Genomic DNA, 18847 nt, shown 5'->3' with positions numbered 1-18847 from the left:
GTTCCAATGATGTTTAAATCATCAACATATACAGCAATAATTACGCATCCGGATGTTGTTTTCTTAATGAAAACACAAGGGCATATTGAATTATTTACATATCCCTTTTTCATCAAGTGATCACTTAGCCGATTATACCACATTCGGCCAGATTGCTTTAACCCATATAATGATCTTTGTAATTTCACAGAATAACATTCTCTGGGTTTTGAACTTTGTGCTTCAGGCATCTTAAATCCTTCAGGGATTTTCATATATATATTACTATCAAGTGATCCATATAAGTAAACTGTAACAACATCCATAAGATGCATTTTTAAATTTTCAGATACCGCCAAACTAATCAAATACCGAAACGTAATTGCATCCATCACAGGAGAATAAGTTTCTTCATAATCAATTTCAGACATTTGAGAAAAATCTTGTGCAACAAGTCGAGCTTTATATCTTACTATTTCATTTTTCATTTCGCTTTCGTATAAAAACCCATTTGTATCCAACAGGTTTTACACCTTCAGGTGTAAGGACTATAGGTCCAAAAACATTACGTTTATTTAGCGAATCCAATTCAACCTGGATGACATCTTTCCATTTTATCCAATCCTGCCGATTTTTACATTCACCAAAATATTTTGGTTCATGATCTTCATTATCATTTATGATGTCGATTGTCTCCTTATAAGAAAATATATCATCAATTTCTTCTATATCTTTTCGGTTCCAGATTTTGCCAGTATTAATATAATTGATAGAGATTTCATGATTCTCGTCAGTTTGTGGTTTTGACAGAACATTTTCATCATCATGTGTTTCTTCAGGAACAACATTTTCTATTTTGTGATCATCTTATGTTTCTTCAGGAACATCATTCTCTATTTTGTGATCATTGTGTTTCTCTATGAATTTTATTTTTCGAGGATTTTTATCTTTGGAACCGACTAGCCTTCCACGCTTCAGGCGTTTTACGACATCATGACTTTGTTCAATTTGTTTCTTTGGAATTTCAATTCGAGCAGAGCATTTACAGCATGTATATATGATCTAGTTACCCTTTTTGCATCTGTAAATGCATCTGTTATTTGATTTGCTATTCTTTGAAAGCGCACAATTTGCTGTGCATCTTTTTCACATTGTTGTGTTCTTGGATCCAGATGTAACAATGATGATACATACCATGTAATTTTCTTTTCGGTATGTTTCTTGTCTCCCCCTAACATTGGGAAGATTTCCTCATTAAAATGACAATCAGCAAAACGTGCTGTGAACCCGTCGTCTGTCTGAGGTTCAAGATATCGAATGATTGATGGACTATCTGAGGCGCCATTTTCTTTCGTTACGGTGGTGCAATAGGTTCATACACCACACATCCAAAAATTCTCAGATGAGAAATGTCTAGTTCTTTACCAAATGCAAGCTGCAATTGGGAGTATTTATGATATGCACTTGGTCTGATGCGAATTAATGCAGCAGCATGTAAAATTGCATGTCTCTATATAGAAATAGGGAGCTTTGTTTTCATAATCATTGGTCTAGCACTCATTTGCAGACGTTTAATCAATGATTCAGCCAATCCATTCTGTGTATGTACATGAGCAACGAGATGCTCAACAATGATTCCCATAGACATACAATAATCATCGAAAGTCTGGGAAGTAAATTCACCAGCATTATCAAGTCTAATTTTCTTGATTGTATAATCGGGAAATTGATTCCTCAATTTTATTATTTGAGCAAGTAATCTTGCAAATGCAACATTTCGAGTTGATAATAAACATACATGTGACTATCTGCTGGAGGCATCAATCAATACCATAAAGTATCTGAATGGTCCACATGGTGGATGGATTGGTCCACAAATATCACCCTGAATACGTTCAAGAAACATTGGTGATTCAGTTTGGATTTTGGCTGGTGATGGTCTTATAATAAGTTTTCCAAGAATACATGCTTTACATTGAAACTTATTATTCTGAAAGATCTTCTGGTCTTTCAACGGATGACCAAGTGTATTTTCTATAATTCTTCGCATCATTGTTGAACCAGGATGTCCTAATCGATCATGTCAATTAGTTAATATTGAAGAATTATCAACTATCATGTTTGATTCAATGTGACTTATATGTGTATAATGCAATCCAGTAGGGAGCATTGGTAGTTTTTCAATCACATATTTCTTTACTGATTTATATGTGATAAGACACATATATTTCTCCTTCCCTTCATTTATTGTTTGAGTATCATATCCATGGGAATATATATCATTAAAACTCAACAAATTTCTTTTCGATTGTGGTGAATATAAAGCATCATTGATAAATAATTTTGTACCATTAGGTAACAAAAATTGTGCTTTACCACGTCCTTTAATCAAGTCTACAGGACCTGATATTGTATTCACCATTGTTATTGTTGGTTTTAGTTCCAAGAAATATATTTTATCTCGAAGGATAGTGTGCGTTGTACCACTATCAGGTATGCAAACTTTAGCTTGGTTCATAGCATTTTCCATATTTGAACTTTAAAAAAAATAAGCAATGAAATAAAATTACTGACAATACATTTATAAAAATAAAATACAATACAATACATATTTATAACACACTGTGAAACATTATCATACGAGTAAATGGAAAAATAAAATATTTTACATATTTATTCCACCAGCAAATTGATCATTGTCTGATAAATCAATCAGAAAATCTCCAGCATCAAAATGAGTTGAATCACTCAAAAGTTCACTGTGTTCAGCGAAGTTGGTCTTCTTTTCTTTCCCCTTTATTGATTCTTTATAAAGTTTGCAAAGGTGCTTAGGGGCTCTACAAATACGGGACCAATGTCCTGGAGTACCACATCTAAAACAAGAACTTTCAAATCTTTTTGAGTGATTCTCATTAACACTCATATTCTCTTGATGCCTTTTCGGTGGATGGTTTGAGACGCTCTTTTGAGATGAGTTATAGAAATAACTATCTCGATTATTTTCAAAACCACGGCCGCGTCCACGACCACGACCTCGATTTTGTCCTCGACCAAAATCTTGTCTATAACTTTGATTTTGGTTTTCGGGTTTAAATTTATTTTTGCTTACGACATTTACTTCAGGAAATGCCGTTGAACCAGTAGGTCATGCCTGATGATTTCTCATTAACAGCTCATTATTCTTTTCCGCCACGAGAAGACATGCGATTAGTTCAGAATATCTCGAAAATCCAAGCACTCTATATTGTTGTTGTAGAGTTATATTCGATGCGTGAAAAGTGGAAAATGTTTTTTCAAGCATTTTCAATTTAGTAATCTCGTGCCCACAAAATTTCAGTTGCGAGATTTTTCGATACATCGCCGAGTTATAATCACTGACTTTCTTAAAATCTTGGAATCTCAACGTATTCCATTCATCCTGGGCGGTCGGAAGTATAACTTCTCTTATATGTTCGAATCTTTCTTTTAATCCTTTCCACAAAGCCACATGATCTTTTTCAATCAGATATTCACATTTTAATCCCTCGTCGAGATGTCGACGCAAAAATATCATGGCTTTTGCCTTTACTTGTGATGTACATATGCCATTTTCTTTTATGGTCTCATTTAGACCTAATGACTCAAGATGCATTTCTACATCGAGAGTCCATGACATATAATTTTTCCCCCTAATATCAAGAGCAATGAATTCGAGCTTTGCCAAATTTGACATGGTGGTTCTTTTTCTTCTGTTTTGAAGCTTGGAAAAATATGGAGGACTTTTAGAGCTTCGTGCTGACAATGTGTTGTGAAAAAGTAAAAATTTACGGTAAAATTAAAAATCTCAAACTCTCAAAATTATCACACTACACACTTTATAATATTTTTCTCTCAACTCAATTGTGAATTTCTTCACAAATGGTGAGACTATTTATAGAATTTATTTGGTAATAATCCAAAAAATAAAATACATCATTACCTACATTATCACACACAAATTTCTAATTTTTACAACTCTTAGTTTCAACATTCAAATATTCAACATTCAATATTCAAATATTAATTTTCAACATTTTTCAAATTTTGATTTAATTGTGATATTTATAAAATTAAATATGATATGATATCATAAAAAAGTTTTTTCTATAATTATGAAATATAAAAATTTAAACATACTCTATCATACTAAATAAAAAAACTAAATAAACAATAATTCAATACATAAAATATAATTATTTTATTTTTTTGAAAGAGTCAAATTCAAAAACAAAATTATATATACACTAGAGTCAAATATGAACCAAAAGTTAGTTAAGAGTAATACTAGCGACCATGAACACGTGTTGCGTGCTATATTTGTGATAATTTTTGTGTTATTTTAAATTTTGAGTTTTCTTATAATAAATTTTTTATATTTCTAAATTCATAACATGTGTTCATGACATTATTTAAAAGTCGATGCCGGACCGTCTGTTTAACATCAAGATCCCTAGTTTGAGATGATATCTCGGACTCAAAACTCAATTGTATCGAAATCTGTTTTCCAACTAAAAAAAAGATAATTCAGAATAAATAAATAAATAATTTCATCACTTTCCCTCAATAAAGTGATTCCCAAATCAAAATTAATGGAAGAGAAATCCTCTAGGAAATAACATTACTTTTGGTTTTCTTTATATAGTTAAAATTTAGTAGAGGACCACAACCACAACACAAAAGATGTTTAAAGATAAACAACTAGGCATTGATGGTTATAAAGTCTGAACAAAGTACTTAGAATTTATACCATTAGCACTAGCGTCTAAAATCCATCGTCATCGGTCGAAGTAAGGGTACATTTGTTTTAAATCGTCAAACTCAAACTTAAATTATCATTCAGTTTTTGTCAGAAAATTATGTGATTACATTCTATGATCCACGACGAACTGTGTTTGCACTTCCTGAACTCACATGTCTTTGCTCGGATGGAAATCGAAAAAAAAAAGGTATTAAAAATGTGATATTAATATATGATATCTAAGTATCGACTGTTTCAAATATGATATTAATATACGATTTTTGAGTACCTAAACGTACATAACAAAATTGATATTAATGACACATTTGATTTTTCGGATGAAAATCGATACAAAAATTGAAAATATGGTAATAATATATGATTTCTGAGTACTATTTGTTTCAGATATAATACTAATATATGATTTTTAAGTACTCAAACATGTGTAGAAAATACTGATATTAATAAAGTTGTTCTAATTTTATACTCAAAATCTTATCTTTTGTATCAAATCTAAAATAGTTGATATTCAAATATTATATATTAATAACATATTTTCATAGTTTTATATCGATTTTCATCTGAAAATACAAATGTCTTATTAATATAAGTATTTATTATACATGGTTGGGTACTCAAAAATCATATATTAGTACTAGATTTGAAACAATTTTACTCAAATATCATATATTAATATCATATTTTTAATGTTTTGTATCAGTTTTCATCCAAGAAAAAACATGTTGGCCATGGAGTTTAAATATATTTTTCCTGACATGGAAACTGAAAAAAAAAGTTTATTTTTGAGGATTTTTTTAGCAATTTACCGGTTGAAGTAATCATGGATTGTTCCAAATAAATCCAAACCATATATTCTTGATTATTGATACGATACTATTTCAGTTAAACTTGTCAATCAAGCTTGGATGCCAAATTGATTATGAGCCATTCATTAATTAAGTCACGTCTTTGCATTTAATTCTTTCAACATCAAAAAGGATCCAAACAAGATATATTTAGAACTAAATGATTTTAATTCCTAATAGAGTTTCATGTTATATTTTGAATTATGCTTTGTTTTTCACAAATATATTTTATGCATCCATTATCATTACATGTGTAAGTACATGAATTGAACAATCGTTTATATATGAATGCCTAAACAATATACTGATTAGCATAGAAAACAAGTGAATGTATATAAAAAAAATCATTTTGGAAGTTGGGTAAATAATTTTTTTCCCCCATCAAATTTTGTGTTTTAGCACATTAACTCTTTCGACTATTTTGATCAAGTTGCTGATGTGATGTTGGATACGTCAGTATTTTTCGATATCATGTCGAGGCTTCCGCGAAAGAGGACCAAGAGAAAAAAAAAACTCAAAGTAACAGCACTAAAACTAAACTTTGAACACTTATAAACCAAAATCTAAAATTGAACAAATTAGTGAAGTGGATATAGATCGTTGTATTTTAAGAGGCTCTGCCCCCATTCTATGGTATCGGCCGCGCTGAATAAAGTAAACCAGCGATGCCTAGAATCCACATCTCCAAAATCGAACCCTTTTTAATTTAAACACCTAAAAATAATTATTAATAGGAAGGGATGGATCAAACTATTGTTTTCTAGCCGAGTTTTCTCCTATAATCCATCCGTAGATCGGTCCCCTTTTACAAAGAACATTGTTTCAAAAATGACTTTAAGGCATGCACTTTTCCAATGTTTCCATTTCCATCAAATTATTAAGTATTCGGAAGCTTTCACTGTTACTTTGGGTGCATGTTGCATTGTGTTGCAAGGAATCTCAAAAACGTTTGTTAAATAGTTAGTTGGGAAGGAAGTAGTATGAATGCGACAATCCCCCACGCGTTTAAAGAAAGAAGAAATTAATTATGTACAAGGTTTCCTCTCCTATCTTATTTTACTAATAATGGTTCGAATTGCATATTGTCTTCAACCTTCTTAAAAAAAAATAATATTTTTTTTAATAATATTTTTTTAACCTTCTTAATAAAAAATATTTTTTTTAAAAAAATATTGAAATATTATTTTACTTTTAAAAATAATTTAAAAAGATTAAAATAGACTAAGATATTTGAAATATATGTAAGAAATATGACACATATTAAAAGAGGCGTGGCGTGTAGGAATTGGCGACGGCCAAGAAGCCTACAATTTTGACGAACAGCACATACAGCCTCAAATTTTAGAAAATTGAGACGTGCACGCACCTCTTCTTTTGACAATCAAGCTCCCACAATAAACTCGTTGATGGTATGAGATGCCTATAAATAGTAGCGATTGAGGTCCCTAAATATACAATCTCATACACAATAATACACCATCTATAGAGAGATTGGAGTGTTTAGAAGGCTTCAATCGGAGAAAAATCAGAATACTTAAAATGATTCAATGGCTGGAGGTAACGCTCGATTTAGCTTCCGCATATTTGTTTATCATGTTTATATACGTGCAGAAACATGATTTTAGAGAAAAATTCTAACAATATAAATTAGTAAGTATGAGCATTTAAACAAATAATTTAAATACTAATTAGATAAATGGATTATAGATCGTATAATCAGAAAAAAAACAAACAAATTATCCTATTAATTTTGAAAAAACTTCCTTAAATACAACGTTTGTTGTTGAATTTTTTGTTATTGTTGTCATTATTACATATAAAAAATTCTAGTCCTCTAGGATTAGTAACTCTAGATACAACTACATATAATTGATCATGATTAAAAACAAGGTTATGTTGGACATAAATACAATCTTCCTTCATAGTGGTTTAGAGATATCATGTATTCATTTATGAACTGGACGACATCAAGAATCATCGCCAAAATAGTCATATGCTAAAAATATGCAGTATCGCTGATCGTGATGTCTGAAGATGGATATGTACTCTCGAATTTTATTTCAATAGGATCATTACAATCTTTCAGCAAAAGTTTATCAGGAATATCGATTATCGCATAATCGTAATCTGGACTCCGATTTTTCCATCTCCTATATTAGCTGTCCAGTCCGAAAATTCCTTTGTTTTAGCACATTCTTCTCTGAACCTAAATTTTTTACTCGCATGTTTTTCGTCAATATCAAAATTGTGCAATGTCTCCAGATATACGAAGAATTGATGGTGGCGAGAACTATATCTTGCATACAGCTTTTCGGAATTACAGACAATATTTGTTCAAAATCGCCACAAAAAACAATTGTTTTGCTTCTAAAAATTAAACGAAGGATCGACAAATCTCATTATACCTTTAATGTTTTTATCCAAAACTTCAAAACAAAACTTATGAATAATTGAAGCTTCATTCCAAATAAAAAGTTTAGATTTTTCAATCCGCGGAGAACTCTCTATTTTGATATTGCATGTTTATTCCTCATTAAGATTAAATAGAATTGCAAATTGGGAATGTCAGTTCTTCCACCATGCAGTATAAGAAATGCTATATCATTGGATGTCACATTCAATACAATTTCTCCGTTCGATCTCAAGAATGCAGATAGAGTCTTCATTTCATTTGTTTTTCCAGTACACACAATACACCCTTAACTACTTCGACCACTCGCCCTTAATTTAGCTAGGAATCAATGATAATGCAACGTAGCTTTTATTAGCACATTGTGGTCCACGAGGAATTTCAATATTTAGAGAATTTTTACCAAAACCTCAAATAGATATTTTGACGTGCTTCTGAATCATTTTTCCTATAATGACAAATAAATTGGTCATTTTTCCAAAAAGTTGTTTCTCTTCTTACCATAAATACAAGGAATTAAATCAACGCATTTGTTCAATTGTAATGTCAACTGGAACATTATATATATCAGCGTCCAAAACACACGCGATGCGAGTTCGTAATATATTTAATCATCAAAATATCTTTTTAATAATAACATTTTAATAAATTGAAAAAATAATAATAATGGTAATTAAAATAATTGAATTTAAATGTGGAAAATTACAATATACTCTGCTCTATTTTTCCGTCATTCTTATTTTTAGAGTCAATTTTGGAAGTTCAATTAAAAATATCGAAGTTGGCTTTTATAAGGCCCTCTTGCTTTATTAAATAGTAAGAAATATTACTGAGAACCAAATACTTTTCTTTTTTATTTCTTTTTTATGAGGAAGAATATATATGTCTTAACTTCTCCATAGTTGATGTTGAAAATGAAAGTGTAACTGTAACAAAGCTTGTGTAAATAACTTCTTTGGTATCACTATTTTGTTCTTGTGATCCTTAAATCCCTTTTTAGAAAAACTATCTTTTGATGAAGCTGCTTTCCTATTTCAAATTTTCCCCCACTCCAAATTTACAAGTACAATATTTATTTTTAGTTACTTTACAACTTTTTTATGTAAATTTTAAAAATTTATTTATCAAGAATTTCATAAATTACTTGGATCTAAATCTAATGTTTTTTTTAAAAAAATATATGTACACAAGTAACATGCATGTCTCGGTGCACTTTTATTAAAATTATAGATCGAAATAATTTGTAATTTTTAAATTCTTAAACAAGTGACATGCATACAATTTTAATAACCTTATCTAACGCGGGCAATCACTCTACAGACCGTGCTGGTTAAAATTTACGACATCGATTATCATCTAGTCGAACTTTAATGACCATGAAAATTGAATTATAAACACAACATATCTAGTCAGAAACCACAAACAAATTTAACACAGACAATAAATCTAGTTATCAAGACAACGAGTTATCATAATAATGTGAAAAGGTCTCGGTAAGTAATATATCATAGGATTACCTATCTTTCAAGGAAAATGAAATATCATATATAGCATGACAATATCCAAACCAATTCTCAGCGCCAGTCACCTTGCTAGGAAACTCAAATCACAAGTCTTGGTTAAGTCATTGGAAATGTAAACGACCAAGTAAAAAGGAGAAATGAGATGCTTGTCTTAGGATATATACTATAAAATGCATCAAAGGGCAGATATTTATCAATACATGTGCGATTCATTTTTTTTTTTCGGTGAAACCTATACATGATAATGCACGTCCTGTTGGAGATTTAATAAAAATAAATCTATAATTCATGTGATTAAATTCATATATCACAATATGCACGCCAGGAATTCATGTCGAATTATCAGAAAATATGAATAACTGTAAACACGTACCATAATTCATTGATTGATCGAGCGTTGGAATTATGGATCTTCCAAGACAACAGAGAATCGACCACCTTATTCTTGCCTTAGATGGGAGAAGGAGAGAGATCTAGAATATGTGCGCCGTATATATTCTGTGTTATGTTATCTGTGCCTTGAGGACCATAACTTTATACAACCTTAGCAGTTTTCAACCCATCATAGAAGACCTAATTGGGCTGGGTTTCTACACATAAGGTGGATCATACCAATTTATTTAATACTTTGGAAACTCATAATTAATTAGATCACTTTATTGGGTCCTTTATTAGATAGCTTGTTCATGTACAATTAATTAAATTATGTGAGCCCACAAAATAATTCCAACAATCTCCCACTTGGGCCACAAAATAATTCCAACACGTCCTTCTTTAGATACAATTTTATTAGGATATTTACTTAAGGGTATGTTGAAATTTTCCATAAAATAGAGCATACACCACAAAAAACAAACAAATGCAACTCATTGAGAAAAACAATATTTATTGGTGAAGTTCACTAATCACACGTAAAGGAGTTTTGAACAAGGCGTGGAAAAAAATGGGAGTTCGTAAAGTTAGTTTATTTGTGATTTTGGTCATCCATCTGACGAGCTAAATTAATATAATAATTTTGTATTTTCGATTTATTTTTTTTAGCTAAAGTGCTAACTTGACACCGTATAATATTGATGTGACGTTGGATCAATGAAAAGATTATCACATCGATTCAATATTTCAGTTAACAGATATTCGCCTCTAATAAACCTTGAATATTGTAAATGGCAATTATATTCTACTTTTAAGTTTTTAAGGCAATTTTCTGTGAAAAGTAGGAAAGAAAATCTGGCCAAATGATCCCTGGAGCATCTTATCAAGATCCAACAATGATAGATCATTGATCGAAACTGCCGATTAATCGAATTTTTTTTGTACAAACATATCTTTAATTAAACTACACAAGACCTGTTGTTTTTTCAAGTAAAATCAATGATTCACACAAAACAAATAATTGAGGAGTATCATTTTGTTTACTTAACAGCTCCCCGAATCTCTTCCGACCACTCTTTATTAGAGATTACGAAGAAAAGATCACATTAATAATTAGTATGCATGAATTTCGCAGGGATACAAAAGTACAAGCAAAAAACATTTTAGCTATACTAATTAACAACAGAGATCAATTAGTACTTATCTATTATTATAATGGCATACGAGTCAACTTCTCCTTATAAATACACAACTCCTAACATTTTCTACATCGGTTCTTTACATCAATCAGAAATTTAATTTGTTTTCAGCTCTCAAGAAACCTTCAACCCCCTACTTCCATTACCAGGTTAGAGAAGCCATAAATAATCTTACACATCAAGAAATAGATGTATCCTATGCTAGCTTGTTCACACATGTAACAATTCTTGATGAAGTATTAATTTGAAGCTTAGTTTTTTTTTTTTTTTGCCATCGTTTGATGTTTTTAGAGTCCAACAAAAGGTGCAAAGTTTGATTCGGACTTTTTTTTAGCATCACCTGCAAAGAATCACAAACTGGTGTTACTTTTGCTGCAGAAATTAATGGAATTCCACAATAACCGAGCAAGAGATTTGTCTCCAGCTCAGAGGAAGATCTCGAGGGGGAAGATCGAGATCAAGCGGATCGAAAACACAACAAATCGGCAGGTGACCTTCTGTAAACGCCGCAACGGTCTTCTGAAGAAGGCCTACGAATTGTCAGTGCTTTGTGATGCTGAGGTTGCTCTAATTGTCTTCTCCAACCGAGGCCGACTCTACGAGTATGCAAACAACAGGTAAAATTAATATACAATTTTTCCCGGCAAAAAAGATCAAACTAGAAAAAGAAGAGAAGGGTTTAATTTTTAACTATCTTGGGGGATCTGGGTTGGGTTTACTTCTCTTGAAACTGTTTCCGGTGGCGCTTATCTTTAAGTCCTGCCTTTGTTTTTCTTGTTTTATCTGTAAGGAAACAACGATGGATCTTGGATGCTTCTTTCTCTCGTTTTCTCGTGTCCACCTAAAAGGGTACTCAGATAAATTTGTGACCTCCTCTATTTGAGATCTTGCTAAATCAAATTTTGGGCAAGATTTTGATATCCAAGACATAATCATGTTGCGTACAGTGAAAATATTTTAAGTTTTTTTTCTTGACATGGATTTATTTGTCTCTTTATTTTCCTAATTTGTTCATTTCACTGTGCTTTATGAGGGTTTCTTTTAAATGCATAGATCTCTTGCAAAAGATAAATGTATAGTAGTTGTCAGCAAGAAATGGAAAAAATTGAAGTCATACATTAATACAAAAAATTTGTGATCAGCTCTCAAATATTTTTCTGCTAAGTTTTCTCTTCTTTTCTTCATCCCAAAGGCTATGGGAGGACTATTTTCAAGTTGTCAAGCTCTCATTTGCCAATTCATCCAATTCCTGTGAACCATTTTCTTTAATAGCAAGTCCAATTCCTGTGAACCATTTTCTTTAATAGCAAGTCAGTTTTTAGCATCAGCAAGGTAAAGAAAAAGGACTCTGCGAGAAAAGGTGTCAACAGTCCTATTACAACCCTTATTAGGGTTTCTTTTTCTTCTTTTTTTTTAAAAAAATTTGATATGATGTTTACTAGGTTTTCCAAAATCTCAAGCAAAAACCAAGATTGAGCTCAAATTAACCCTAAAATTGCTTACTTTACACCTATCATAAATGTTGATGGGCATAAATGTTATAAACTCAGAAGGGTTTATTACTAGGCATTCTGACTGTGTAGTTGAAGAAATCAGTCTAATGTTGATGGGTTTTTCCTTAATTTTTTAACCCTATTTAATTCGAACATTAATAAATTCTAAATGACACAAGTCTTCTTGTCTTTTCACACACCCGAAAAGCTAATCTGCGACTGCAAGAGGGGTCTTGCTTGTTAGCACAGATCAATCCCACTATCCCAGCAAACTTTAATTAGCATGAATCCAACTTAATCTAATTCTTACTTTTGGTTCGATTTTCTTGCTCGTGGAATCTAACCATAGGTATCCTTTTTTAGTTAGAACCGAAAGTCGGAGTAGATAAATTTATCTCAGTTGCAAGAATCTTTGTCACGTCACACTCGATTTTCTTGTTCTTGATTTTCTGACAAAATGCAGTTTTAATATGTCATGATACTTTTTTTTATTACTATTAATTATTTAATTGGCATCTCTCCCTCTTCTTTTACAAATCAAAATTTCTCAGCGACGGTGAAAATTAAGTAGTGAACCCATTTTCTTTATGCCATCTCAGTTTAAGGCTTTCGCTAAGCTTCTGAAAACTTGGTAACCAAAAGAGGAAAGAAGTAATTGAACGGAACTGAAACAGAATAGCTAACCAATGAAAATGCCTGCCTTAGGTTCTGAAAAATATACGTACAAACTATACACACACACACACTCTCTCACACTCACAAACACAGAGATACGTAAGGTATGGCTTCTGCCAGCCAACAGGAGATTTCTGAATTTCCGATTTATTTTTTGGTTTTCTTCAACTTGAATAATTTTTTACATATTCTGGGAACATAAAATACTGCAACCTTTTTGTAGAAAAGAAAATATTATACATGTGTGTAACACCACATGACTTAATAATTCCCATTTTAGAATTATGTTTTCAGGTCATGGTTAATTTGATGAATTGATTTTTAAAATATACTTTTGAATTATCAATTTTGTTTATCTTAAAATTATATTGAATAATAGATATTAAAATAAGAATTCAAAATTTCAAAACTTTTCAGATAATCGATAAATTAAATTACTATTATTATTATTATTATTTTATTGAGAATGATGTTTGATAAATTAAAATATTTGATCGAATGCTGCAGGGATAGTTCAGTTCATGTCCTGGATAATTCAGTTCATCGATAAATATATATAGCCATAGAGTAGGTCTCTTGTGTGGCGGTCTCACGAATCTTTATCTGTGAGATGGATCAACCCTACCGATATTCACAATAAAAAGTAATATTTTTTCATCGATGACTCAAATAAGAGATCCGTCTCAAAAAATACGACTTGTGATACCGTATCACACAATTTTTTGTCATAGCCATATTGGTATTGTTTTTACTTTTTAGTCATTCTATTTAACCATGAATATTCACATCAAATCCCAAAAAATAAACTAATTCATGAACTATCGAACATATGTTACCGAGCATAAATAAAACTTATATATGTTGTTAGTGTTCCAGCGAAACAGGATTAAAAACCAACCGAAAACAAAAATATAGGATTAAAACAAAATTTTAAAAAACATAGAAAAATGAGCCAATCAATATTGAAGATTGAGTGCCAGCTTGGCAATGGCAGCCAATCAGTGCCTCGACGAAATTAAGGTAGCAGAAAGTAAGGAGTGAGGTAGCTGTATGTCTGTCTTGTTGGGTTCTTCAATTCATCAAAACATTTTGAATGGACTGCAGAATCAATCTGAACGAATTGAAACACTCCCTTTTGGATTAATGTTGTTGATGCCTTTTCCCCATTGGTTTTTGTTCATTGTACAAAAGGCTATGCTTGCTTCCCCCATAAAATCTTGAGTTAAAAGAAAATTTGGAAGAAATAATATCGTTGAGGATTTTTTTGTACAAAAACTTCCATATTAGATCAATCTGGCGAAAAATCGGTATGAAGAGATAGGATATGGCAACCAAATGATCGGAATTATATTCGTCTTTTATACTTTTTAATTATGGTTTACTATGTTGTTAAATTTCGAAAACTAAAACGTGCACATCGACCTATTCTGCCCTTTTCTTTGAATGGTGCAGCGTGAAAACGACCATCGATAGGTACAAGAAAGCATCCTCAGATTCGTCAAACAACGGGTCTGTTGCTGAAGCCAACACTCAGTATTACCAGCAAGAAGCATCAAAACTGCGTGCACAGATCAGTAATTTGCAGAACCATAACAGGTGGTGAACTATTAATAATATGTTTACGTACATTTCCTACTAATATATATCACTGTTTTTCACTTATATATATAATTACATTTGGCCCATATTTTGATCCAGGAACATGATTGGTGAGTCTTTAGGAGGTTTAACCCTGAGGGAGCTCAAGAATCTGGAGACTAAGGTTGAAAGAGGCATTAGCAAAATTCGATCCAAAAAGGTCGGTGAATATATGATCAATACGCATGAAGATAAATTTGTTTTTCGAATTATTTAACTCGATTTACAAGTGGATAATGAATTATTACTATGGATCATATAATGTGCCCTCCGTGTTGCAGAATGAGCTGCTTTTCGCTGAAATCGAATACATGCAAAAAAGGGTAAGTAAGTGATCATATGTATTTTGCTGTTTCTAAAATGTATTTGAACTCTTAGCTTGCTGATGATTTGCAGCAGGAGATCGACTTACATCACAATAACCAGTACCTTCGAGCAAAGGTACATTAATATATAACATCGTGACCATTTGTTGCTAATGTTTGGGAGATGAACTGGTTCACGTACGTACGTGACCGGATTCGTTTTTCGAAAGAAAATATATTCGTGAAATTACATGATTGTATGTACATATGGGATTGATTCACATTCGGTTTTGGATCAACTGTAAAGATAGCTGAAACTGAGAGAGCCCAACAACAGCACATGGATTTGATGCCTGCTAGTGCTTCCGATTATGAACTCGTTCCACCCCAGCCGTATGATGCTCGAAACTACCTTCAAGTCAATGAATTGCATCAGAATAATGATCATTACCCTCGTCAAGACCCGCCATCTCTGCAGTTAGTGTAAGTATACGCAACGTTTAGTCGTAATCACAGTCTGCACAATATTAACTTTCCCAATTTTTCAATCTAAAACACCATTATTTTTAGTGAAAGAAAGCCAGCTTGTGCTTTATATACATATTCTTCAAATTTAAAGAAGCCCATTTCACTAACAACTTAAATACTTGATTGTTTTGGGAGGAAAAAAATAGCCCTTTCAAAAGCTTTCTAAAAGTTGGATGGACTTCTCAAACTCGTTTAAGTCGAATATTCTTGGATCCAAACACACATGCTATCTAACAGCTATATATATAATTTGCTTTTGAACACCAAAAAACTGAACGAAGAAGATCAAGAAATGTTGTACTAACAATTTTCTCGTATTTTCCGCAGCTGACGCTGTCACAGAAGCCGATATTTCTCCTGTTCCTGTTTCTTGCAAGGTATTCTGGCTTTTAAGAAGATGAGCAGATATCAATGAATGATCATAGTCCTATTATGTTAACTAAGTAAGTGTAGCTTGTTATAAATATTTGATCTATTTTACCATGATTCTATGAAACATATATTGTCTATTTTGTCAGTACGTACTATGTTGTATTCTTGGACCTTATTTCTGTCTACGATGAATAAGATGACATGTTTCAAGTGTTATACTATGTTTCTCATATATAAGTCATAAATATTTTTATAGTGAAAACTCAAACTACCAAATTGGGCTCATAACGTTTCTATATTACCTCGAATAATAAGGATAAATTAATTTTCATTTGAAATGCAGAAATTCAGTATGATTCAAAGTGAAGAATTCCATGCTACAAAAGATTAACATAAACTTCATACACTAAATGTATCAGAAAAACGAGAACGAACGAGGAATGATATTCTGCGACAATCGTTTGTAAACTATGATAGCTACTGTATTTTAAACAACGCCAACACAATAAAGTCGCAAATAGTTTATATAGCGTGAGGATCATCATATATAGATTCATATCTAGTTTATGTATATAAATCTAATTTTCTTATAGAGTTGAGCCTGAGCTAAACGATTAATATCATGAGGATATGCATCGGATTCCTTTTCAGCATTGTATGATCTCCTCCCGATTATAATATTTGCTGCTTCCGAAGGATGGAAAGCATCCCAAAACAGATATTCGTTCCTATTCAGGCATGGAGTTTGCATTGGGAGACATGTCATTTGGCCATTGTTTCTCCCCACTCCACAGCATCCTGCATTTGCCACCCTAAACCCTGAACACAATTCAAAAAACACAAGTTAGTAAGAATTCCTGGAATTGTTAGAATAAAGTTTTAGTTTTTCAATAATATATATATATATATATATATATATAGTATAATTTGCATATTTTTCATTTTGGTTATGGTATTAATCAATCACGATTTTAGTTATGTAACTTGTATTTTTTTTTATTTTAGTTTTTTTCACCAAATTCTGAGGTGACTCTGGAAAATTCTCACGTGAAATTAGAAAATGCTGATATATCACCGCATATTGCTAACATGTTAGTCACGTTAACACTCCGATGAAAAACGACTAAAATCGAAAAAATACATGACCAAAACTTAACATTGACAAGATAGGATACATGCCAAATTGAAGAAGTGGGTGTTAGTGTAATTACCGAAAGTTGAGGGGTTGTCGATTAAATCCTGGAAGATGCCATACGCATCAATGTAAATAAATCGTGCATCCAGCAAATTAGTGTTGAAACTATCAACCAAGGATCTCAATCTGTTGTTAAATATCTGATCAGCCTCGTTAATTCTGCTTACACAAGTGGAACCATCTGGGCTACTTTGGGCTAATGCGTTTGGGCTGCACCCGATTTGGCCCACCCCGATTAAAGCAAACTTCCTCGCTCCAAATCCGTACAAAGTCTATGGCAACGAGAATTCATCAACAACAACAAAAAGGAGTCAAAGTTAGCACAAATATAAGAAGTTTTTTATGAATTTTGCGCAATGATCAAAATCTAGATAAAAAATATATAAAGATAGAAATCGACGATTTAATATATTTTCGGGAACTTGTTCTAGGAGAAATTTATTTACCTTTATTTGGTCGGAATATTGTTGGATGAGAGTATCGGCGTATTGTTCCGGCGAGTACTGCCGAGCGGTGGTGTAGTAAAGAGGCATGAAATAGTTGTTGAGATAGTCATTGCTGCCCACTCCGATGGAATAGCTATGCATTTGCTCAAGTACTTGGATGCTTCGTCTTCGTTACCTAATATATCGACTATTTTGGCAACAGTGTTCTTGTAGTTATTTACTTGTCCCGTGAAATCGATTCTTGCACCCTATAATTATTTTTCTTAATGTGAGTACCAATATTAGCATGTAAGAACAGAAATTTGGAGGGCGGGATCGGACACTAAAATAGAGCAACTTCTTACCAACTGTCGGCCAGTTTCTTGTCTAATTCCGGCGGCGGCAGAAGCATAGTTCACTCCTCTTAGCACGTCTTGGCCTCCGGCGGTGGCGTAAGGGAGTATGTAATCTTCAAATCCCAATAGCTCCGCTGCACGTGACCAAATAAATGTGAATTCATGTACCATGCACTAAATTTTCCATGTAAAAATTTAATAAATGTAAAAGTTAATCGGGAGGACTCTAGCTTGTCACATGGGTTTGTGGATAAACTTAGTAATTTTTCGTCCCCACGTTGATTAATACGATCAAGACAATTTAACGAAAAAGACCAAGTTCATTAACATTTGGTTAAATTAATGTTTTAAATTATTTTGTGTTTAAAATATATGAATCTATCCATGAACATGATACATTTTCACAAATAAAGTTACCGGCAAGGAAGGGCTTCGAAGGAGCTTACCGATGACATCAACGGTCGTCTTACCGTTACAGAACCTTCCGGTCGGGCCACCGGCGAAGTCAATCCCATACGGCAAGTAATTAGCTCTCGCCAAGGATTGGATATAGTTGTTATTTCCATTATCCACAAGTGAATCACCAAAAATGAAGTAACATGGCACTTGAGGTTGTGCCGCCATCATCAACGCTGCCGCCACTGCCGCCAAAACTACCGCCATCCATCTTCAAAACCCACCACCCATGTATATAATGAGGCAAGTAATAATTGTACAGCGTAGCTATTATGTAGAAGAAGAATGGAGGTTAAAGC

General features: G+C 32.3%; 1 protein-coding gene and 1 pseudogene across 5 annotated transcripts; one reads left to right on the top strand and one right to left on the bottom strand.

Moving 5' to 3' along the window:
- Positions 1-11045: 11045 nt before the first annotated feature.
- On the top strand, positions 11046-16185 carry LOC140980283 (floral homeotic protein AGAMOUS-like). 5 transcript variants are annotated; one of them, XM_073446024.1, is made up of 8 exons: positions 11046-11254; positions 11484-11722; positions 14726-14869; positions 14972-15071; positions 15193-15234; positions 15311-15352; positions 15524-15699; positions 16072-16185. In XM_073446024.1, the coding sequence occupies exons 2-8, from the start codon at positions 11490-11492 to the stop codon at positions 16073-16075; spliced, it is 741 nt and encodes a 246-aa protein (XP_073302125.1). In that variant the 5' UTR covers positions 11046-11254; positions 11484-11489; the 3' UTR covers positions 16076-16185. The 5 variants fall into 5 exon arrangements, with proteins under 5 accessions (XP_073302125.1, XP_073302123.1, XP_073302127.1 ...); XM_073446022.1 differs by having other exon boundaries at positions 15308-15352; XM_073446023.1 differs by lacking the exon at positions 11046-11254 and adding an exon at positions 11339-11409 and having other exon boundaries at positions 15308-15352.
- LOC140980282 (GDSL esterase/lipase At5g45670-like) lies at positions 16072-18779 on the bottom strand (annotated as a pseudogene).
- Positions 18780-18847: the final 68 nt, after the last annotated feature.

The sequence above is a fragment of the Primulina huaijiensis genome, chromosome 7 (genome assembly GCF_012295235.1).
Source record: "Primulina huaijiensis isolate GDHJ02 chromosome 7, ASM1229523v2, whole genome shotgun sequence".
Lineage (NCBI taxonomy): Eukaryota > Viridiplantae > Streptophyta > Magnoliopsida > Lamiales > Gesneriaceae > Primulina > Primulina huaijiensis.
Note: the sequence above shows the minus strand (reverse complement) of the source record. Positions and strands in the feature narration are given on the sequence as shown.

Excerpts from the sequence above, each read along its gene's own strand:
- LOC140980283 (XM_073446022.1), top strand. The coding sequence starts at position 11,490 with ATGGAATTCCACAATAACCGAGCAAGAGATTTGTCTCCAGCTCAGAGG. Across the intron at positions 15,235-15,307 it reads TCGAATACATGCAAAAAAGG|CAGGAGATCGACTTACATCA; the intron begins GTAAGTAAGTGA and ends GATGATTTGCAG. Across the intron at positions 15,353-15,523 it reads ACCAGTACCTTCGAGCAAAG|ATAGCTGAAACTGAGAGAGC; the intron begins GTACATTAATAT and ends TCAACTGTAAAG.